At 39.1% G+C, this 17924-nt stretch overlaps 2 protein-coding genes and 1 long non-coding RNA gene across 7 annotated transcripts; 1 reads left to right on the top strand and 2 right to left on the bottom strand.

The window, feature by feature from the left end:
* Nucleotides 1-1712: 1712 nt before the first annotated feature.
* LOC132958184 (complement C1q-like protein 2) lies at nucleotides 1713-2693 on the bottom strand. The gene is made up of 3 exons (XM_061030847.1): nucleotides 2401-2693; nucleotides 2184-2315; nucleotides 1713-2059 (listed from the first exon to the last, which is right to left on the bottom strand). The coding sequence occupies exons 1-3, from the start codon at nucleotides 2615-2617 to the stop codon at nucleotides 1779-1781; spliced, it is 630 nt and encodes a 209-aa protein (XP_060886830.1). The 5' UTR covers nucleotides 2618-2693; the 3' UTR covers nucleotides 1713-1778.
* Nucleotides 2694-7053: 4360 nt separating this feature from the next.
* LOC132958183 (complement C1q tumor necrosis factor-related protein 3-like) lies at nucleotides 7054-12112 on the top strand. 4 transcript variants are annotated; one of them, XM_061030844.1, is made up of 3 exons: nucleotides 7054-7587; nucleotides 10889-11020; nucleotides 11288-12112. In XM_061030844.1, exons 1-3 carry the CDS (start codon nucleotides 7131-7133, stop codon nucleotides 11566-11568), a joined length of 870 nt encoding a protein of 289 aa, XP_060886827.1. In that variant the 5' UTR covers nucleotides 7054-7130; the 3' UTR covers nucleotides 11569-12112. The 4 variants fall into 4 exon arrangements, with proteins under 4 accessions (XP_060886827.1, XP_060886826.1, XP_060886828.1 ...); XM_061030843.1 differs by lacking the exons at nucleotides 10889-11020; nucleotides 11288-12112 and adding exons at nucleotides 7720-7848; nucleotides 8421-9351 and having other exon boundaries at nucleotides 7059-7587; XM_061030845.1 differs by lacking the exon at nucleotides 10889-11020 and adding an exon at nucleotides 7720-7848 and having other exon boundaries at nucleotides 7063-7587.
* A 2324-nt stretch (nucleotides 12113-14436) lies between these two features.
* LOC132958350 (uncharacterized) lies at nucleotides 14437-16677 on the bottom strand. 2 transcript variants are annotated; one of them, XR_009666754.1, is made up of 3 exons: nucleotides 16462-16576; nucleotides 15179-15380; nucleotides 14437-14969 (listed from the first exon to the last, which is right to left on the bottom strand). It is a non-coding gene; the product is annotated as an uncharacterized LOC132958350 (long non-coding RNA). The 2 variants fall into 2 exon arrangements; XR_009666753.1 differs by having other exon boundaries at nucleotides 14437-15380; nucleotides 16462-16677.
* Nucleotides 16678-17924: the final 1247 nt, after the last annotated feature.

Below are 17924 nucleotides of genomic sequence, written 5' to 3'. Positions count from 1 at the left end.
CCCTTGGGGGTTTATGTCATGATTTGGTCTTTTTTAGTGTTTCTTTATGTTCCAGTGTGTTTTGTTCATTCTTCGTTCTGTGTCTTCAGTGTTTCATGTATTTATTTTGTAGTTGTCCTCCGTGTTTCTTGTCTTGTGTTCATGCCTTCCTGTGTGTTTCCCTCCAGTGTGATTGCCCTCATTGTCTTCACCTGTGTCATTAGTCTCACCTGTGTTTGATTACCCCTGTGTCTATTTAGTCTGTGTTTCTTCCCTTCTGTGTCAGTTCATTGTAGGTTGTCGGATGTCAGTTTACTCGTGGCTCCTTGTTATCTCCTGGTTGGATGAGTGAGTTTTTGTTTAATTCAATATTTTTGTTAATTCTGCATCTGGGTCCTCCTGTTGGTTTTCCCGATCCGTGACAGATCGGACTTACAGCTGTTTGTCTGCACTGATTTATGTCACTTTGTATGACAGCGTCTGATAAATAAAATGTAGAATTGTAGAACTATGGATAGATTGCTCACCGGTTACCCTTCTCATCAGGAGCTATTGACTGCACCTGTGATGTTGTCTTGCAGCTTGGCTGGAAGTTTATACAGGGAGGTTTAAGTGTCCCTGCTCAGTTGGTTTGTATGTCTCCAGAGAGTCGACGCCATCAGTTGGCTTACTATGGTTTCTTTTCAAATGAAAATCTCAGTTGTGTCTGTGTGTTTTGAAAACATGTTTTTCTTTATGCCATTGGTGGCACTTGTCCTGATTACTAAGTTCATTCAAAATTCACGTGACCAAGACCTCTGTCACATGACATCTTAAATGTATTTAAACACCTGTTTTGTCTCTGGCAATGATGTCCTAATATAATATTTTACAACTAACAACTCGGCCACCAGCGCCCCAGGAAGGGTCATGTAAACTGTCTTACAATTTCAGATCACTGTAGTGATCTATGAACAAAGCATTCATAGAGTGAAAAAACTGATATTTGAATTACTTTTCAATCAGTAATTATCTGGAAGCAGATATAAGTAATGGGTTTCTACTCAAGATTATGCTCTGTTGCTGCGAAACTTGTACAGTAGAAAAAATGAATTGCTCTGTCGTGCTGTACTTGCTCTACACAGCAGAGGGTGCTGTTCTTTGTCAAACAAATTGCCTCTATTGAAAAAAAACTCTGACCTAAATACTTAATGATAATTGTCTGGTATGAAGAGGTTAGAATAAACACTCAACAGTACATTAACATTTCTATGTCTGTACATATGAATTAAAATCTATCTCTGCATCATGCAGATTTTTGAAGTGTGTTCAATTTGTGAATTTTGCAAACAAAAGGGATTGAGAAATTTGAAACCTGGACTCAAGGCAAACAGCTGGAAGTTCAGAGTCGGACAAACTGATTTCAGGGCGTGAGACCTCCCAGGCCAACCCTCTGGACACGCCCTTTTGTAGAACATGGAAATGTTCAACTCATAAATGGAACAATGAAAGTACCTTGGGGATAAGACTTGAGTAAATCAGTGTATGTCTTGTGATGAAAGATACAACAGAAAACTCAAAGTACTTGGTCTTTTTTGATTCTCTGATTTTTTTTTGAAATTTTCAAAATCCAAAACAAAAAACACGAACCAGAATTCACATTTTTAGACACTTCAAATCCATTATTACCCCTTTACCTTGTCTGGAGATTATGTCCGTTAATGATTAAAATGAATGCACACAAACATTTACAGTTGTTATAGTGACTTACCACTTAATTTAGATATTTTAATGTTAACAGTCTACTCGACATCCATCTCTCAACCTTGACTGAGCAGAAAATAACTGAAGGTGGTAATGACATCATTTCCCCAAACATGAGCGTTTGCATCCAGGCGAACATACACCTGGTCCCCTTGCTGCAGCTGCAGGAGCACCGCGTTGCCTCCATTATCAGCCGTGTCTTGTGCTGACGCGTGGTCATAGGTCATCACAACCACAACGTTGTTCTTGATGAGAGAAAGACTGGCTGTTTGTGCTCCTCCAGCGTGATGGAACAAGGTGAAGTAGTACATGCCTGCAACAGGTGCAGCAAAGATACCTGTGGAAACAAGATTATTTTTTTGGATCCAGGACCCACTGAGGGATGTGCGTGTCTTTTTTTATTTTTATATTATATTATTCATAAAAACAGAGAGTGTAAAAATGTGTGTGACTGTACTTACCCGTTTCAGTATTGTAGGTGTTGCCAATGTTTGTAATAACTTTTCTGAATAATAAAGTCGTATCTGTGCTAAATGGTCCAATGGCGTTATTATCGCCTCCTGTTGCAGCGCTGAATGCCACCCTGGTTGTTTCTAGTTAACACAACATTAAAGTCACATTGTTTTAGATGTAATTTCTGATTTCACTGTATTTGTATTCCAAATGAATTCGTCTTACCTTTGTTCTTCAGTTCATGAATCTGGTTTTCGCTGTCCTTCAGTCTGGTTTCCATGATTCCCATTTTTTCTCTCAGGGCACCAAAGTCTTTCAGGAGGTCACACATGTCAGGAAAGCATGCCTCTGTTTGGCTAGTTTTTTCAGCAGCCTGACCTTCATGTTGGGCCAAAATCAAGCTGCAGAACAGCGACGAAAACACCCAAATGGAAAACTTCATCTCGTCTGGTTTGGTGTCGCTCAGCTCACAGCTTGACTCTGCTCCCTGCTTGAGCTGCTCTTAACTGTTTGAAGATGAACTGTTAATTATTAACTTCCCTTTGCATCGAGGCAAATTATGCAATAAGACAAACAGTTTAAACTCCGAACACTGGCCGGACTGATTGGATATCAAAGGTAGTAGAAATGTAAACATTGAGAAATTTTCACTGGTGTTGAAAGATTAGAAAGAGTTATGCAATTGTTGAATTTCTTTTCTTTTTTTCTTTTATTATCATTTAATTCTTTCATCATTTAATACATAGGTCATAAAGTCATAACCTTTTTCTGCTTTCAACATTTCTTGTTAAACTTACACACACTCGTAGTGTCTACGCTCCTGTGAGGTCAAGATAAGTGTGCCATACATTGAAGCAAGACCACATAGGAGCTCGTAGGCGTATAGCGTTTCTGAGTATCAGCTCTTCTGTGTATCTGCTGGGTTCACGGTCTTCGAGCTGAAACCACATATGAACTTGGCATGACCTGTGGATGCATCACGTTTCTGCGAACGTGCATTGTTGAGGTGTTACAGGATCTTGAAAAAAGAGAGACTATTTGATGATGAAGATGAACTTTGTGTATTTGTGCGTTGTCTTGTTGTTCTGTGGCTTGACTTCAGCGCAGGAGGATGGCGATGCTCCTGAAACACGCTTATGCTTTCCTGACATGTGTGAGAGAGTTTGATGCTAGTCCTGGTTCGGACAAAGACTAGGAAATGGTCCGGTAGATGGAGAGAGATGCCAGTTCACTTCCTGAGGACTGATGAGTTTCCCCTGAGCAACTCATCGACCCCACCACCACCACCAGCCCAGGAGCTCCCCACCCTGACATCTCTCCATTAGAACATGTCCATAGGATCATCCTGTTTGTGCATGTGTGTATTTCAGACTATGTGCGTATAACATAACAGAATACATCCTCCACTTCTGATGAAAGCACTGTATCTTCAGTAGGACATGCATCAAAGATGTTTGGAGGCTATTTTTCCCATTTTGGCCTGGTGAAAAAGTTATTGTCTGCTGGCCTGAATTGTACAATCAACTTGTATTTATGCACCAAACCAATAGTTTCATAGTTAAGAATAAAGATTGTTCTGTAAGTTTAGTTCTTGGTCGATTAGCGTTCAATCCTCTTAAATCACATGTCTCTTCTCATAGCTGAGAAGTGAGCTCCATGATGAAATTAGGAACATTTTATTGACATTTCTGTGGGATATCAAAGGTTATCTGATTGCCAGTGAATGGAGTTAATATTGTTTTCTTGTTGCATAATCAGCCTTGATTCAAAGGGGGTGTTAGAAATTGACAGGTCACAAATAAATATCAGTCCAGCAGCCAGGGGGATCGAATCAGTCAGGGGTAGATAACGGAGAGACTCGTTTTCTTTTAACTAACTTGAAGATTTTTTATCCAACATGCTCTGGTTTCTTTTGCTGTTCTGTGGCTTGTCTTTGGCTGATGAGGGTGCCAATGATCCTGACACACAGTCATGCTTTCCTGACATGTGTGATCTCCTGAAAGAGTTTGGTGCCATGTCAGAAAAAAACAAATCTTTGGAAACCAGGCTGCAGGACAGTGAAACCAGGCTGCAGGACAGTGAAACCAGGCTGAAGGTCAGTGAAACCAGGCTGAAGGTCAGTGAAACCAGGCTGCAGGACAGTGAAACCAGGCTGAAGGTCAGTGAAACCAGGCTGAAGGTCAGTGAAACCAAACTGCAGGTCAGTGAAACCAGGCTGAAGGTCAGTGAAACCAAACTGCAGGTCAGTGAAACCAAACTGCAGGACAGTGAAACCAAACTGCAGGTCAGTGAAACCAGGCTGCAGGACAGTGAAACCAAGCTGTACAGTGAAAGTCAAATTCTTGAACTGAAGAACAAAGGTAAAGTGAGGTTTAATTGGAAATTCTGTTTAAATTGTGCAAATAATGCTGCTATCAGTGGCCATAATCTTTTCTTAGTGAATCAGGCCCTCTGTGTCTCCACACAGACAGGTCCTAACTAACATGGTTTCTGGAGTCTTTTAATCACTTTATCAACATAGAAATAATGGATGATGTCATTTTTACAAGAGGATTTGATTAATCTTTTACAAGTTGGTATCATTGTAATATTTTGTTTGAAACAGAGGGAACCAAGGTGATCTTCAGTACAGCGGTAGGAGAAGGACAAAAACACATTGGACCTTTCACCACAGACACAACTTTAATCTACAAAACAGTGAATACAAACATTGGAAACGCCTACAATGCAGCCACAGGTAACACTCACTCACTTACCTGAAATGTTTTTTTTGTTTTGTTGTTGCTCTTGCACCATACCCTTATTTAATTTGGGTGAGACCTAATTCAAAGTGATAATTAATGTGTTTACCAGTTTAGGAAAACATAAATGTGCAATTTCTTTGATGATTAGCATCCGACATGATGACTTCATGTTCTCAAAGGGGTAGTGAGGCCAGCAGCTGGATGGAGTCTAGACACTGGTGGTGGTGATGGAAGTATGCAGGATGTGATGAGGAGTGGACATTGAATGTCATGAACACTGTTTAGATAGATGGGAAGGAAGTGACTGGGGTGGAGGAGAGTCGCAGCAATCAAACTGGAACCACAAACTGACGGCGATTTTTAAAATATGACAGCAGACAAAATGATTGGTCGGCGGAGGTCATGGCAGAATCTTTTTGGTTTATAACTTGAAGTGTAAACGGCGCGCCCAATCAGCTGATAACCAGAGCAGAGGGAGAGAGGGAGTGTCAATGTTGAATGAAGAATAACGAATGAATGTGTGAGAGGATATAACAAGTCTTCCTGTTTGAATGTACGCTGAGGTCCACGAGAGGGGACTGCAAGTTACGGTTGGATTATGTACTAGTAATTCGGGACAAGACTTGGCAGAAAATGTTCTTTTTTTAGTCCCAGTTCGACCTTAGTGTGTGTTTCTGTTTATGGATCTGAGCTTTATGTCCAACCATGTGAGGCTCTAATTTTCTGTGATCCCCACAGGTATCTTCACTGCACCTGTTGCAGGTGTTTATTACTTCACCATCTTTTTTCATGCTGGATGGAAACATAGGACATCTCTGCATCTCTACAAGAACTCTGAGGCGACACTCTCTACCTATGATGAAGATACAGTGACCAACAGAACTGATAATGGAGGAAACGCAGGGTATCTTCATCTACAGCGAGGAGACCAGGTGTATGTGCGCCTGTTTAAAAATTCACATGTTTGGGGAAACGGCGGTTTTACGACTTTTAGTGGTTCTTTGATCACTCAAATGTGAGAATCAATACTCTAATTGTCCTACTTAAATGTGTCTATTACCATTATCTATAAATGATCTATTAATTATCAAATAGAAATTCTGATTTTGAGATTAGCTTCATTTAATTAATTAATTAAAAGTTAATGAAATCAGAAATTGCTTGCCCAATCACATTGGTTGGTTGTAGAGTTGACATGACTCAGGTTTTACGAATCAAAACGCAGGATGGTCCAACAGTCATTTACAAGATCTCATCTCATCTCATCATTTCTTTAAGGTCATTTGAAAAACAAAAACAGACTCAAGTCATAAACTTAAAAATGTCCTTTTGGTGAATCAACTTTTTGATTCATTCTTTTTTAAAGGTCCCATCTGTAAGATATTTACTGAATTAAATCATAAAATGACCTTACTATATGATCAGACATTAAAGAAACATGCTAAGTTGAAGTGCTGGCTTTTCTGTCTACAACGCAGCAGCCAGTATGTTTGGATTTCTGTGCGGAATAGTCTGTTTCTGTTTTGAGGTTAGAATGCAGAAAGGTTTCAAGACCGATGCAGAGCTGCACCTAAACACTGAAGCTACTGTGTCCAGAATATGGCAACCTGCGTATGCCTTGACTCTAAGGAGGAGGGAGCGGGGCGAGACAGCTCTATTCAATGTTTTGAATTTGGACTGCAGTACCCATTTTAAACACTAGGTGTCAAAGTTACCTATTGCTCCTTTAACTTCCTGATATGAAAATCTGCGATGTCATTTTGCTACTTACAATACAATGATTCCATCTGAATTTGATAAAATATGAATTTACTCTCTCTGAATGTGGTCTGCCCTTCATTTATTGCCTTGTTACTCCTCCTATCATACCTGACTTTCTTTCTTGAAATAATTGTCATTTTATTGAAATGATGCTTGAATTAAACAATAAACATACTAAAGACAAGATTAAACTTTCCTGGTGAGATGAATATCTCTGCATTGTACAACAAAGACAAAAAAAATCCATTGACTGTAATATCATTTTTTTTATTGCTACTATTGGCTTCACTTATATAACGTGTGATAACACGGTCCCTGATAATGACATAAGAGAGCTACGTGTAAGACTGGTTGTTAAACATTAACTGGTCATCATTAAAATATATATAATCACATTGATAGAGCATGTCAGACAGAGTTAAGGTGACCTCGTCTTGAATCAACTTCACAATGAATTCTACTTGTTTGTGGGTTTTATTGCTGTTGTGTGGCTTGACTTCAGCCGAGGTTGGTGAGAATGTTGTTGAAACACGTTCATGCTTTCCTGATATGTGTGATCTTCTGAGAGAGTTCGGATCCATGGCAGACAAACTCAAAGTTATGGAAACCAGGCTGCAGGACAGTGAAAGCAGGCTGCAGAACAGTGAAACCGGGCTGAAGATGACTAAAACCAGGCTGAAGATGACTGAAACCAGGCTGCAGGACAGTGAAACCAGGCTGAAGATGACTGAAACCAGGCTGCAGGACAGTGAAACCGGGCTGAAGATGACTGAAACCAGGCTGAAGATGACTGAAACCAGGCTGCAGGACAGTGAATCCAGACTAGAGGTCAGTGAAGCCAGGCTGAAAATTGGTGAAACCAGGCTAAGTGACAGTGAACACCAGATTCTTGATCTGAAGAGCAAAGGTAAGGTGAATTTTAAACAAAACAATTCCTCAAAATTGAACCCCCAACCCTAACCCATGGTTTGCACTGGATACTGAAAGATCCATCCATCCATTAATCAATTAATATTGTTGTAATACTTTGATTGAACAGAGAGAACCAAGGTGATCTTCAGTGCAGCGATAGGAGGTAGTGCAGACGTTGGACCCTTCAACACAGACACAACTTTAGTCTACAGAACAGTGATCACAAACATCGGCAACGCCTACAATGCAGCCACAGGTAACACTCTTTTCAATAGATTTTTGCTGTTGAATATGAATTCATGTGATGGTTTACACAAAGTATAATTTAAAGCGACTCTGCCTCAACATAAAAGAACACAAAATACCATATAAGACTTCAGATAAGTACTCACTTTTTCATTCACGCACAACCAACTTATGGAGTGATTACTCTGCACACTGATGGCTCATCTGTCGTCGCTGACACTGTACCACACTGCTCATTACTACATGACGTAATTCGCTATATCACCAGCAGTTGACACCCCTCTACTATTGAGCATAATAACATCACATAATATATATATAACATATAATATAAAGCCAAAACCTTAACATGTAACTTTGGAGCCTTTTCTACAGTACCCATTTTAAACACTATGAGTCAGAGTTACATATTGCTCCTGACGTCAAAATCTGCTATGTAATTTAGCTAGTTACAGTATAATGAATACGTCTAAATTTGATGAAATATTATTTTACTCTCTCTGAATTTGGTGTGTGTTTGTGTTAATAAATCTGCCCCGTGTGCCGAACAATGAAAGGCTCAATTTTATTTTATCCCCACAGGTATCTTCACTGCACCTGTTGCAGGTGTTTATTACTTCACCATCTTTTGTCATAGTGGAGGTGACCATATAACATCTCTGAGGCTCTACAAGAACTCCGAGATGATGGTTGTGACCCAAGATTACCCTACAGAGACTGACCAAGCTGATAATGGAGGAAACGCAGTGTTCCTTCAGCTGCAGCCAGGAGACCATGTGTATGTGGTCCTGGCTGTAAATACTTATGTTTGGGGAAACAACTATATTACGACTTTTAGTGGTTCTTTGGTCACTCAATGTGAGAATTAATACTCTGCTCTTCCCTACATAAATGTATCTATTATACCATTATATTTGAAATGTGATGAAAAAGAAAGATGTTGATTATCAAATAAAAAATCTGATATTCATTAGCCTTCTTGTATCACCTCTTAGCTGGACAGAATATAACAACCCCGGACAGGAAGTCAGACAAGGAAACGCACAGAGCGCACTCGCGATCATATTTTTCATCACTTTATCAACATTACGTCAAAACAGGCACCAAAAGAACTACAAATCATCAGAGCAACATGTTGTTTGCATGTTTTTCTCTTTATTCCCCGTGTGATCTTGTATTTCTCCTGTGATGTGTGTACAGCTGCTCATTGCTGCTGTCCGCTGTGCTCACGTTCCAGAAGCGGATGCAGTGGGGCAGAGCGTTTCTTAGAATGCCTTGTTTTGTTCTATGCTGACGACATACAGTACTTGTTCCCTGGATCGTTGGTTTCCAACCTGGGGTCTGGGCCCCTTAACCTAAGTGGGTGCGATAAAGATCTTGGGGGGGTCGGTTGGGGGTGAGGCTTTGTCTGCTCTCAGGTTATCAATTAGGATTTGCAGTTTGCCACAAAGGTGTTGTGTGTTAGCCTATTCTGTTGGGATCGTATCAAGAAAAACAACTACAATTATGTTCATTTTTGACTGCTATGCATCTTTTTTTTCATGTGGGTCCTGGGGCAGTTGGAGGGCAAAACCTTTCTTAGATTAAGGGGGGGCCTCCAAACTTTTTTTTTATATCTGAAACACTAAATGGTAAAACTTTGCTGTAATCTTCAGTAAATACAAATTATTCACATAATGTATATTTTGTATTCCCCTACAGGATTATAAACACAGAGGAAAATACTGTCAATACACGCTCATACACACATCAAACTAAGCAGAAAACCCTGGTGTTAAACCTTTTTTTATTGGATGGTATACGGTCAGAGCTTCCCAGTATCTTTTTGTAGTTTAAAAGCTGAAAATCAATTATTGTCATCCAGATAATGTCTCATGTCTAACTTCCTTCTCTGTGTTTTGGAAAAAGTCAGCAGACCCCGAAGTTATTTAATCAGAAACCAAATGTGCAGCCAGGGAGGTTAAAGCGATTTCAAAAGAGATGCCAAAGGTTAATGCTTGACTAAATGTGTTTGGGGATGATGTTGTCGACAACTTTCAGTGTGTTAGTTTGGTCATTCAAACGTGAAAACTTACCAACTCATGGGGAGACAGAAACAATTGTTGTGCTTATGCTGTAGCCAATCTTGCCAGGATATCTCAGAAACCTCATGTCAAATCAGTTACACACTTAAAATGGATTAACAATACATTAAAAAAAAATAATGTAATCATATCCTAGTACCATAAATCAGCAGAAGTAATGCTTATCTATTGGAATGCCATTACTGTTTAGTCCCCTGCTTGAAGTAATGAAGCAGTGATATCCAGAGTACGGATTTAGTCTTTTTTCTTTGTTGAATTCATTTGTATCTTATTTCACTGCCTTAAGCATCTTGAATAAACTTTGAATTGCTATGTCATTCAAAGGAATAAATCTTACCATAGTCAGATCCGTAAAATGCGGACAATTTCCTTGAGCCCTACAGTAATGATCGATAAAACTGGTTGTCCAGTAAACTCTTTCCCGTCCTCATTGCCAATCCACTGAGTGGAAAAGTTGAGCATTATATCCTTGACATTATTAAAAGACAAGTAAAACATGGGTCTGATCCAGAGGTAAATATTAACAAGTCATAAATAAAAGCTGAGAGAAGACTCATATGAGTCAGAGTAAAGGTGACGGAGCAGCCTTGTACTAACTTGGAAGATGACTTTTGCAAACGTGTGCATTTCCTTGCTGTTATGTGGCTTGATTTCAGCCCAGGATTACAGGCACTCCGATCACATAAATGAAACTATTGAAGCATATTCATATTGTCCTGATATGTGTGATCTTCTGGGAAAGTTTGGTGCCATGACAGAAAAATTCAGAGACATGCAAACCAGGCTGATGAACACTGAAAGCAGGCTGATGGACAGTGAAAACGAGATTCTGAAGCTGAGGAACAAAGGTAATTAAAGAACATTCCAATATTTAAGAACAAATACATGATGCCCCTTGTTTTGTTTCAAGAGGACTCTAGACATACTTTCCAAGGTAACACCATCATAATGTTTTGTTTTGCATAGAAAGAACCAAGGCGATATTCAGTGTGGCAACAGGGGGAGGCGACAGAGCCATTGGACCGTACAACACAGACGTAACTTTAATCTACAGAAAAGTGATCGCAAACATCGGGAACGCCTACAATGTAGCCACAGGTAATCCTCAACTGCAGCATATAGATAAGTCAAATTAATACAAAATAAATATCGATAAACTTGGTGTACGTAATTGCATTTGCCTACGTGTATTACACACAACTGGACAGACCGACACATCTAAGTACAAGGAGCTGTTTTTATATTCACTTCAGGTGCTTGTGCTTCTACCTGTCACACCTGGCATAGTGTTTGTATTTGTGTGTGAGAGTGTGTGCATGAGCATGAGCAAACAAGAAAGAGACTAATTCTCTGGAGTTTCCACAGGTATCTTCACTGCACCTGTTCCAGGTGTTTATTACTTCACTTTCTTCTGTCATGCTGGAGGGCACTATGAAGTGATGCTGTTTCTCTTCAAGAATGGCGAAAAGATTGTAGAGATCCATGATCACAGCTCGTACTGGGACACAGCTGATAATGGAGGAAACGCAGTGTTCCTTCAGTTGCAGCAAAGAGACCAGGTGTATGTACGCATGCGTGCAAATTCACATGTTTGGGGAGATGATTATGTTACAACTTTCAGTGGTTCTTTGGTCACTCAGATGTGAAAATTGAAAAACAGTTTTTTTCCAGACATAAGATTTTTAATATAATCATATTTTAAAATTTGAGGAAAAGCATGCTGTTGGCAATTGAATACAACACCTGATAATATTGACAAGCTTTCTGAAATACTCGCTTCTATATTCTGTTCTTTGTGTTGAAAAACGAACCAAGTGTTCCAAGTGTCAGAAATCACAAATCATTTGGCTGTTTGTAGTTTTTACAAAACTCTGGTGTTACCTATCCAAGAGCAAGCAAGACTTTATATTGTTTTCTATGAAGTCAGTGAAAACATTTCACCACAAGGATTTTTTTTTTAGTTGGATATATGTAGGGGCGTAATCAGAGGGGTGGCCACCCCTAGAAATCCGATTGGGCACCCAGTTGCCACCCCAAAAATCCAAAACTGTAATTGGCTATTTCCCTGTCAGAGGCGGGACTTTTGTTAAAACCAAATGTTACTTATTTTTTGCAAAACTGCCCGTATTTTTCTTTTTTACATATGAATGTAGCATATTTTCTTTTGTTTGTACTTTAAATTGTATCTAAAATTTTTGCACATCAATTTCATAAAACGGGAGCATGGGGAAGTCAGTCGCACTGTCTTATTTGAAATGTGTCGACCAAAACATTGCAATTTAGACTGTGCAGGAGTTTGCATGCACATATTTCGGAGGACTCCAAATTGTGACTTTGAACATAAATCTTTTTGGGTCATTACAAAATTGAGCGACCATTATCTTGCATTTTAAAGTAGATATTATTGGTTGGATTAAACAGGGGAATTATTGATATTTATTTGTATGTGTTTGTGCGCACATCTCAAACTTCAGGCCACCCCTGCATAACTCAGAGCTCCAGTTGGGCCACCCCGGTCAAAAAAGTCTGGACACGCCCCTGGATATATGGCTTTTATTTGGATTTTAATTTCTTAGTGAAAACAAGTGCTCTGGTACTTTAACACTATACTGTCAATGAAACCTCAAAATCCATTTGGCAGTATGTTTTCTTAATGTGTCTAAAGAAGTCATGCTCCAAAGAGGTTATACCATGTTGATTTTGATTTTCACTCATAATTCCTTTTCACATGACGTTTGGAATAAACTTTACATTTATATCTCTAAAGTCTCATGGCGTTTTATTGATGTATTTTATTGTCACTACCATAGGGGTCTACATTATTATAGAATTGCTAGGGATTGAATCACAGTTTGTTCATGTAAGTAGATCAGGGTTACTTGCCAAAGGTGGTGACTCAAACCACCGGCTAAAGCAGAAGCTAGCTAGAAAAATAAATCAAATATAGGGTACAGTTGAAAATCATCCATTAACCGAGGTGATTGTTTGAGACACCATCTTTCACCAACCTACAAATTCTATTTTGAATTCTCTCTCAAAACAACTTTAGCTCCAGTCCGACACCTTGGAACATGTGACCCCAACAAACCACAGACTACCAGGCAGGTTAAGGACTCTAGGCGAAACTAGGTCAACAACTCAGCTAATGACTGTCTTGTGTGTCCTCCTACAGAGGTTTACATTTCTAGCTCTGTCCACCAGTTAGTTTAACTTTTCTCCTCATAATAACCCACACTACCTTCATTCACAAAATATTCGAGGAATCAGAGGAAACAAAAAAGAACTAATCAATCTACTCAATGACAAAAACATCTCTGTTGCCATTTACCATTTATTACACAACAGCAAACATTAATTACAAGCCAACAATTAAAGAAGAGGAAACAACACATTGAGTTTATGTACTGTTATAAGAGGGAGAGACATTAAATCATGTTGGACATCCATCATCCCAGTTTGTACTGTTGCCACTCAATCTCACTCGTGCTCCTGGGACTGAATTGTGTTTTGAATTTTGTGTTTTGCATGCAACAGAATTTAAAGCATGTTCATCTCGTAAAATGCTGCGTATGGGATCATAATTAATTATGAAGGGTATGGGCGCATCCAGACTTGATGACATATGAATTTAACTTTAATTCTTTAAAGGTCACATTTTATGCAAAATACACTAAACCATGTTTTTCTAAGACTAATAAATGTCCATAGTCTGTCTACAAACCCCCCAATGATGAGAAAAGTCCATCCTCTCCGTCTTTTGCCGGTTCCACTTTTCAGAAAATGTGTGCTCAAACAGGCCGTTTGGAGATTTTCCCTTCGTGACATCACAAAGGGCAGTAACCCCTCCACCAGGTGGGTGACACCCCCACAGCTAGGTGTTTGTTCTGCCCTCTGAGTCTGCCTTCTCACCGTAAGAACTAGGACATGATGCAAGAAAGCCCAAGCAACCAAAGCCCTTTTACAGGGGTGTGGTAAAACCCAACAATGAAAGAAAGAAAGCTACTAGCAGCCTGTTACAACACAGCCCCAGTGGTTTATTTTAACTTAACTCACGCCCCCAAAAAGGGCCAATTGTAGTTAAGGATATGGGGTTGGCAACTGGGGTGGCCAATCACTCAGATTTCAAGGGGGGGCCAGGCCACCCCTGGCCATCCCTCTGGAAGCACCAATGGCAGAGAGTGAAAATGTCATTTATATTGTTTTTCTGGGCAAAAAAAGGCTCTGGTTTGCTTTAAATCAATTTTCATTAATTCATTCATCTTGGTAATTTTGTGGATTAGTTGATTAATTCTGTAATTCTTAATTCTTCTTTTAGGTCTGTAGCTGTAACATGTGTAAGACATCTCATAGTAGCAGATCTGTTTCGGATAGGAGCCAAGTGTATGTTGTGAGCTAAAAAGGAAAAGTGATTCGTTGAAGAAATGTCTACGTCTGACAGTTTCAAGTGAAGGTGATGTCTTCTTTCTAGCCTATGAGACGTGTAACCAACTGGAAAGGAAGTTGTAGGCTGAAGGGAATATGTAAGAAGCTTATTGAAAAGCTTTTCAGTCATTCATGCTATGCTATGTTTGGTCTGACCTCGGCCAAATAAACCCTAAAATAATCCACAGTCTGTTTTTATCATTGAATAATTAAGAAAAACACCCCCAACTAACACGCAATGCCTTACACCTGGAAACCTCTGTTCAATATCTCTCCAAAACCTCAGTTTAAGCCCGAGGGCTTGCAGGGCTTTGCATTGTTATTTGCTGTTTGGTTTGTGTACCTCTCAAAATGCACAGGACAGCAACAGTTACCCACTTTATCACAAGCCACAATCACTTCGCTTGATTTTTTCAGATTATTATTAGAAGTCAGAATTTCGCAGCTTGTTGTGTTGACATAGACCTCATAAAACATCATGGTGAAGTTACTGATGCACAAGTTATCATCGTGGCCAGTCAGGGGCCTGCCAAAGTCATTACAGATCTTGTTCAGATGTTCCTCCTGCGTCTTCTCAAAGAAGGACTGCAAGCGTCTGTTGCAGAGTTTTTTCTTTTCTATGTACCTGCACAATGAGATAAATGTTTCAGTAATAGGTAAGGCACATTAAAGTATTATGACATCCACACACTCACAAACACACATATAATACATTTGCAATATTGGTGTGACGCTGGACATTCATTTCAGATATCCTTTTAAAATATGAATCACTGCATTGTCTTCATCGAGTCGGTGTCCATTTGATATTGAGTATATTGACCCTTAACTTACGCTTGCCATTCCTTCTTTAATTTTCTGTTGAAGTCCTCTTGAAGGATGTGTTTCTGAACAAACTTGTTGTATGCCTTGCTGTCATTGTTTTCTTTACAGGCCTCTAAATTGTGGGGAGGTGGAAATGAGTAATCGCTGTGATCCGCTCCCTCGGACCCAAGAACAAGAGCGAGCGTGACTGTGATCAGGCAAATCATCATCTCTGGAGAGACAGAATGAAATAATAAGAATTCTTCAACATGTTGAAGATGTCAACATCACAAAGCCGTCTGTAAAAGGCTGTAAATAACAATACAGACCATTAACAGAATGTGAATAATGATAGTGTTGTTGGTCTACTTGTGAACCAACATGGCTTCACTTATCTTCAATCAACTCAAACTGAAGTCGCTGTGCACTTTGTCAGGACAGTAACTTGATGTTGCAGAGGGAGTCACATTTGAACGCTGCTGTTTGAACATGTTATAAGACTGCAGCGTTCTGAAGAGTCAAAGAAAGGATTCTGACAGAAGTTCAAAAGGAAGTTGACTTGAATTTATTTTCTTCAAGTAAAGAAAAACCGAGATTTGGGAAATAAAGTTGTAAATGTACAAGAAAAAGTTGTAAATTTTTACACTGAATTTACATGAATAAAGTTTCAAATTAAGAAGTATAAAGTTTAAAATATACAACAATAGATTTGTAATTTACAAGAAAAAAAGTAGCAAAATTAAGAAGAATAAAGTTTAAAATAAACAAAAATTAAGTTGCAAATATATATGAATAAAGTCGTAAATTTACTAGAAAAGAAGTTGTACATTTTAGAGAATAAAATCCGGAATATTCATGAATAAAGTCTCACATTTACCAATACTATAATTATAGTTGTTATTATGAGTACAAAAAGTCATACACTGTCATAATAAAGTCAAAGTTTGATGATTATAAAGTTGTTATTTTAGGCTATGACTAGCCTTTATGCTACGATGAAGAGTAAAAGACTCAGACAGCTGTGTGTTTGTGGAATGAGGAAGTCATAAAAATGAGTTGGAAACCAGCATCTTGTGAAGATTGAACTTGACATGATGCTCCACTAAATAAAAACCATTGGATGAAATTATTAACCTCAATTTACGACTTTATTTTTGTTTTTCTTGTAAATGTACAAATTTGTTGTCATTACATACAACTTTTTCTCCTAAAATGTAGAACTTTTTCTTTTACTTTTATTCTCGTAATATAATTTAATTTAATTACATCAGTTGTAATTCTTTCTTTATAAAGAGCTGAGGAGGATTTCTTACCTTCTCGAGTCCGTCGCCCTCTGTACTGTAAATGCTATTGGGTTGGTCTGAAGTGTATCACTACGCAGTGACAAAATTCTGCTTCAAGTTAAAAAACAAGTCTCCCCTTTTAAACCTCCTCTTGTCTCGTGGATCACAGCCAATCACTTGAATGTAGAGCAAAAAAAATAAACAGCCAATCACAGCTGTAGCTTCTCCGTTTACCATATATGTCTATGACATTTACCAAGACGTTAGAGGGATGCTAACCTCTATGCAGATACAAAAACTGAATTCTGTGAAAGAGGAAGTGTTGTATCAAGATGAACAACTGTATGTGTGACATTTGAAGCCTTTGCCCCTGTGGGTGAGACCTCATGCTAAACATAGCTGAACCACAAACACTTTTCAGAAAAAAGCTCTGCTTTCAGCGCCTTTTGAGCGCTTATGCGTGAGTGTTCTGTAACCTTATTTTCAGAATAAAACTCTCCGTTTTGACGGTTCAGAAAAACGGCCGTTTGTGTGTTTGTTTGTGTGTTTATAAGGTTTGTATTGAGTTTTATACCACGTACATCGTATTATCTCGTGCTGTCGCGAGTGAATCTGTAACATTACCGCGGACATTCCTTTGTCTCCGTACTCCAGCTGTCCGGCTGTGCTCTCCGTGCTGCAGACTGAGAACACAGCCGGTGGGTGTTGACGGATGAGGGTGCACGGCCCTGTAATGGACCGGAGCGGACACGCAATGCACACATCTGGTGGAAATTCGGCGTGACATCTTTTAGTGCAACGGTAACTAGGGACGTAGGTTACTACTCGTCCTGATTGGTCAGCTGTCAGAAAGGCGTTTGACGTTTTGAAAAGGCGTCATCCTTTTTCCTTTTTCCATAGGCTTGTATGTAAAAAAGACGCAGGCAGTTGAAAAAAGAAGTCAAGTGTGAACAGGGACTAACTCTGGTACTTGATCACTTCCAGCAAATGCAACATGTGATAGCCTGGAATAAACATAAATACTGGTATAGTAGCAGCAGAGTGAATTTACCACTCAGTGGTTTATGTTTCTGATGGTCAATTACATCCATAAATCTAGTGTAAAATATGATTTACCTTCATTGTGCATGGGAAAATAAAACAACATTGACCGAGATAAAATTCCTATTAGCCGAGGGTGTGTCCAGTGTTTTTACACTCATCAGGTCCTAATCAGCCCAAATAGCAAAGAGAAATTAAAAATGAATGCCATGCAAGAGTTCGGGTCTTAGGAGGTTAAATACAAATAAACACAGTAGTCATGAAGCACAGCTTGATAAAAGAAATGAAAATCAGGAAATGATGAGCCACACATTTGGGAAAGGTGTGTCCTCCCTCTAAACAAACTTGGGTTCAGTGCAGTGTGCTTTGCTTGGCTTTTGGTTTTTAAAAGACTCAAAATGGATCGGGAGGCAGAGTCCATCAACGTTAGCGCATTGGACAATCACATAGCG

This window comes from Labrus mixtus, chromosome 23 (assembly GCF_963584025.1).
Source record: "Labrus mixtus chromosome 23, fLabMix1.1, whole genome shotgun sequence".
Lineage (NCBI taxonomy): Eukaryota > Metazoa > Chordata > Actinopteri > Labriformes > Labridae > Labrus > Labrus mixtus.
Note: the sequence above shows the minus strand (reverse complement) of the source record. Positions and strands in the feature narration are given on the sequence as shown.